The sequence below is a fragment of the Hyposmocoma kahamanoa genome, unplaced genomic scaffold (assembly GCF_003589595.1).
Source record: "Hyposmocoma kahamanoa isolate Upper Pololo Valley unplaced genomic scaffold, ASM358959v1 181, whole genome shotgun sequence".
Lineage (NCBI taxonomy): Eukaryota > Metazoa > Arthropoda > Insecta > Lepidoptera > Cosmopterigidae > Hyposmocoma > Hyposmocoma kahamanoa.
In genome coordinates this window covers 1067734-1073813 of record NW_020653712.1, presented here as the reverse complement: position 1 = coordinate 1073813, position 6080 = coordinate 1067734, and the positions used below count along the sequence as shown (strand labels likewise).

Sequence of the window (6080 nt, the reverse complement as noted above, 5' to 3'; positions counted from 1 at the left end):
ATGAATGAAGGAATGACTCGTACCTTTTACCTATACGAAATTCCACGCGGACACTGTAATTATGCAAGCTTTTAACGTGCTTATCAATAAGTGTTTGAAGACTGACGGTCACAGCTTGTTTTTCTTTTATAGGCAAAAGGGGAGCACCAAAAAAACGAAAACAGCTAAAGGAAGAACCGGAAAAAGTGACCGCGGTCACTAGATTAGTGACTCGCGAAAAGAATGTACCAGAGATGAAGAAACAGTGGCATAATCTGACTACATTGTTGAAATTTTCAAATGCGACGCCTTTTAAAGACAGGAACGATGCGGGCTACATCTGTGCTTATTGCTTTAAGACATACCCTGATCCTGAAGTTTTAAGAAGTCACACACATAATGACCACATTAAAGAGAAACCGACGTACAAAGCAGGTTCAGGAATGGCAAGTTTTGTCGCATTTTTGGATGTAGTAGACTTAAAGTGCAGTATTTGCAACTCTTCGATGGAAAGTATTAAGGTTTTGATGGAACACCTAGTCGCGGAACATGACAAGAAGTTTTATTTGGGAGTTACGGATTATTTTCAACCATTCAAACTGACGGGCGATCAGCAGATGAACTGCTGTCTCTGTAGCGAAGTCTTTCATAATATGAAACTTCTAATGCAACATATGAATGTTCACTATAGGAATTTTATCTGCACTACTTGTGGAGCAGGATTTGTGAACAGTTTTCGGTTAAATCGGCACGAAACTACACACGGTAAGAAGAAATCTAGCTTTCCATGTCGACATTGTGGACAAGTCTTTGCAGCTGAATCAAAAAAGAAAGCGCATGTGAATACTGAACACAAAGGGATCGCTGGGGATAGTGTATGTCAAATCTGTAAAGCGAGGTTCAAGAACTATTACCAAAAAACTCGTCATATGTCACAAGTGCACAATGTTGAGGGTATTAAGTGTGATATGTGTGAAAAACGATTTAATCTCAAATCAAATTTGGTCTTACATATGCGGAGTGTTCATCTTAAAGAACGGCCATACGAATGCTCAGTTTGTTCCATGGGATTTTTCATAAAACGTCATATGCTAGGCCATTACATGGCGACGCATACTAATGAAAGGAAATTTAAATGTGAAGTATGTGGAAAGGCATATGCAACACAGAATTCAAAAAGAAAGCACATGAAGAAAAATCACGGGATATCCAAAAGTAATATGCTAGTACAGAATGCTCCAAAATGAGGTCTGAATTTGTGTTGTATATTGTAATATTTATTTTGTATTGTTAAATGTAAAAATCGTGTGTTGTAGTGTGTGGTTACTGGACTCGATATTATAAGTTATTAATGAATGGTTTTAGTTTCATTTATGTGTGGTCCTAGAAGTAAATGTCTCCAATTCTAGTAGTAGTATTTATCAGTAAGTTGCACACCTTAACCGTCACATCGTCTACGCTGTAGCCCGAGAAATCCTTGTTACTTGGCCAATATCACACTGGGAAAATATACGTTATTTATGTGGCACAGGACGTTTGATTCATTAATTATCGACTTTTTTATTTGTCCTAAGACAGATGAAAATGGTGATAAATTTCGAAAAGGAAAAGAGGAAAGAAGATGAGACATAATAAATACAACCTTTTGTTTCTAGGTGAAAGCAGATTTGGCGGACCAAAACCAGAGAGAGTGACCAAAGCATCGCTAAGGCGAGCCAGGAGAGCTTTGAAACTTGAAAGAATAGAGCAAAAGAACAATTTGATGAAAATATTATTCAATTCAAATGCCAATCCAATTAAATTCAAAGATATAACTGGCATAAAATGTGCCTATTGCCCTGTAACAATGACAAGAGCTCAAGATCTGAAAGATCATTTTGTTGAAACACACAGAAATGAGGATTTTCTACAGTCAAAGATGCAAGCGTTTAACAAAAACGTTGTAAGATTGGATATTACCGACTTAAAATGTGAGATTTGTGACCAGGAAATCGATTCTTTGGAAACCTTGCTGCAACATTTCAAATCTATACATGACCTTGAAGTAAACACTGATGTTGACAATATAGTTCTTCCCTTTAGATTGGATGAAAAGGAAATGCGTTGCGTTTACTGTTTATCAAACTTCCCTGTCTTCAAAATGTTAAGGGAACACATGAATATACACTTCAGAAAGTTTTTATGTGATATTTGTGACTCTGGCTTCATAAGCAGCGAATTGTTATACCGTCACAAATTAAGGCATACCGTTGCAGAATCGATATGCCACTTTTGTGCCAAAGTGTTTTCAAGCAAAGATCGCTTGAAAAGACACGAACAAACGGTTCATTATAAGATAAAGAAGAATAAATGCAACTATTGCGACGAACGATTCGAAGAATTTAATCAGAAATTGAAACACATGAACAAAGTTCACAATAAAAACTTGGATGTGTCATGTTCTATTTGCGATAAAGAGTTTATCACTCCGCGGGAAGTTCGGAAGCACATAAGAACGTTTCATATGATGGAGAAGACATTTAATTGTAGTGATTGCGACAAAAGCTTCTTCAGCAAAAGTCAGCTACGAAGTCACGAAATTACTCACAAGTTGGATAAGTTGTATCAATGTGGTGAATGCTTTAAGACGTTTGCAAGATTGGGAAGTCTCCGCACACACATGAATAGTCACGACGACGAGAAAAGATTCCAATGTGATTTTTGTTTAAAAACTTTTGTGCAGAAAATTGGCTTGAAGAGGCATTTGGATAATCTTCATGGACATCTGTTTAAGATTGAATAATTGAATATGTACGAGACTTGAATATATAATAAACTCCCTTGTAAATTGAAATTCTATTCCATATTAATACGGTCATACATCAATAGCTATATGAGTAATAGAATCGGGTTTACGGTATGGAACAATTTACGTAATATAAACTTCAACGATTCGTTTATGTTATAGGGAGTGTGCACAGCATAAGATCATGTTTTTGTGTTTGGGTTTTCTCGAATAAATAATGTATAGAAGAATTTGTTTGTTTTTGTAATTCTTATGTTATCTTTATAATATTATTTTATTTAAATTTATATGTATGTTACATCTAATGAATTCACAATAGTAAATGTGACATTAATTAGATTTTTTACTAATAACAATAAATTATCGCCGTCTTGCTTAACTTCTTTCAGACGAACGTAAGATTTAAATGCAGCTAAATAAATTACACAAAATGACGTAGACGTACCAACTACGATTATAGAAATATACTCACGAAAAAATGCTATAGGTATATTTACGAAACCGATAAGCGGCACAGCAATAATAAATGCTTTTTTTTATAGGTGAGCAACGGCTCATCAATGGCGTACTCTCCGAAATGAGGATAAAATCGAAACCGAAAAATAAACGTGAAGATGTCGACTGGACCGTGAAAATTGCCAAAATTGAACGGCCTCAAAAAATCATTAGACCTATTAGAGTAGATGTTCTGAGCGATAATGTGAAGACTACCAAAAGTAGACTACAACCTTTCGGCACAGTTATAAAAACATTTAAAGTAGATTTGAGTATGGTGGCTACTGCAACAGCCGAGGTGGATAAACACATATGTAACATAAGAGCGTTAATTGTAAACACAAACGCTACGCCTATCCGCTGTGTTTCAGGGGGAATGTATTGTTGCTGCTTTTGCAAGTCTCAATATCCTGATGCTGCTGAATTAAAACGACATAGTTTAGAACATGATGTTAAGATTAAAAAAAACTTTACGGGAAGTAGTAAAAACAAAACTCTATACGATTTATTAGTCAAACTTGATATAACAGCGCTTAAATGCAACATTTGCAACGCTAACATGGATAACGTCCAAGAATCTTTAGAACATCTTAAAACTCACAGTATAGTGGTACATATGGATATAAAGAGTCGTATTTTACCGTTTAAATTTGACTCGGAAGTGCTTCGTTGCGCTATATGTTCGGAAATGTTCAGCCGTTTCAAAGCTTTACAAGAACATATGAACAGCCACTTCAAATATTTCGTTTGCGAGATCTGTAGCGCTGGATTCCCTCTCTTCAAACACTTAAAAGTACATCGCGAAATCCATAAAACTGGTGAATTTAAATGCGAGCTCTGTCATAAAGTCTTTGATACTTCTAGAAAGAGAGATTATCACAACAAAATTGTCCATTTGAAAGTACGACATAACAAATGTGGGTATTGTGGCGAAAAATTTCGAAACAGTCGTTCCAGGGACAAGCACATGCAACAAGAACATGGATTCAAAATAAAAAAAGTGAAATGCAAAGCTTGTGACCGCTCGTTTCCTCACCAATCGGCTATGTCAGTGCATTTAAGGAGGCATCATTTAATGGAACGACGCCACGTATGCTCAGAATGTGGAATGGGGTTTTTCACTAAGGGCGAGTTGGAAAAACATTCCGTTAAACATACTGGTGTGAAAGAATATCTTTGTGAATACTGTCATAAAGCTTTTGGGAGGAAAAATACTTTGAGAGAGCATCTGCGAATTCACGAAGAAGATAGGAGATTTAAATGTGAATTATGTGGACAGGCATTCGTGCAAAAATGTAGCTGGAAAAGCCATATGAGAAGCAGGCATGGCGAGACTGTTTAAAAAACGAGACGTTTGCAATATCAATTAAAATAATGAGGTTTATAGAATTATAACCGAAACGTTAATTTAATAAGGATGCCCGTTATTTTTAATGGACATTTTAAAAATATTAACTTTATTACTGGTTTAAGTTATTTGTTGATGTATAGATGTACAAAATATATAATCTTGTTCCATTATCATATATCCGATTTCATGCGGTACTTTCATGAGTTGCTGTATCCACACCCGCAAAAGTTTCCAAACTACTAGATCCTTCTTCTGGGCACGTTAAGCCCATCTTTTGCAGAGTTTAAAGACAAACCGACAGTACCGGGTACAGTCAGTTTTGTATAAAAATACTTACATCCCGAAATTCTGTATTGCAACTTCATATAGTGCAAGCGTTCATATTTTAGCACCATTCTACTGAATACATTTAAAAGTAGCTCTTATAAAACTTCGAAATATTAGTCTTGTACAGAATTCAACATTTACCATTTGGGGCAATCGTCACCTGGTTTTACATGAATGTTTTAAACAAATTAATTAGGTACCATTTTTATCGAGTACCGACTTAGCGCCCTTTCTTTATTGGAATTGGTCAATTCCAATAAATTAATAAATCAATGTACCTACATTACACTTCAACTGTGATTGTATGCTGTGAGCATCCATCATATCCTCTTATTAGGTGGTCTTGTTTTGAGTTATGGTATTGGGATGATATCTACGTACGGACGTGTAATAGAATATGCTCGTAGTACAAGTAGAAGTGAAGTATAAATTACAACAAGAATCTTTTGCCTAATCAACTTTACTTCAGTTCGCAAGTCAGTACCTACAAAGATGTCACGTTGCTTCAAAATTATTACACTATTCCTATTTACCAGCTTCGGCAAAACAAACTTTCCAAATTGGACAGAGCTAGAAGATTAGCAGAAGTCGAAAGTGCTGTATATGATTTATCATATTACCTAGCATATAAGCACAGTGGCAAAGCAAAGAAAAATAATACTTGCTTTTCTTTATAGGCGAGGAACGGCTCATCAAAGGTGGACACCCCGAACTGGGAATAAAAACAGAACAGAAAGATAAAGGTGAACATCTCGATTGGACTGTAAGAATTATAAAAATCGAAAGTTTAAAAAAAAATGCCACACTAGATAGTGTCAATGTTCCTAGTGATCACATAAAGCCTAAAAAGAAAATACAACCAATTAGCCTAGTTATGAAAAGAAAATTACAACCAGTCGGCACAGTTATAAAAAGAGTGAAGGTAGATTTCAGTATTGCGAATAAGAAAGAAAGAAAAGAAGTAAGGAAGAAAACGGTAGCTAATTCTCCCCAAAATACAGACGCAACCAACGAGATTAATAAATATAGGGATAACATTACAGCTTTGGTTGTAAATACAAATGCAACACCTATTCGATGTGTATCAGGTGGAAGGTATTGTTGTTGCTTCTGCCAGTCCCAATTTCCTAATGCGGCCGAACT

The 6080-nt window shown here is 35.6% G+C and overlaps 1 protein-coding gene across 1 annotated transcript; it reads left to right on the top strand.

The window, feature by feature from the left end:
• Positions 1–2761, top strand: LOC113226074 (zinc finger protein 62-like). Its single transcript, XM_026458592.1, has 3 exons — positions 1–19; positions 133–744; positions 1635–2761. The coding sequence occupies exons 1-3, from the start codon at positions 1–3 to the stop codon at positions 2759–2761; spliced, it is 1758 nt and encodes a 585-aa protein (XP_026314377.1).
• Positions 2762–6080: the final 3319 nt, after the last annotated feature.

Excerpts from the sequence above, each read along its gene's own strand:
- LOC113226074 (XM_026458592.1), top strand. Across the intron at positions 745-1,634 it reads TCGGCACGAAACTACACACG|GTGAAAGCAGATTTGGCGGA; the intron begins GTAAGAAGAAAT and ends TTTTGTTTCTAG.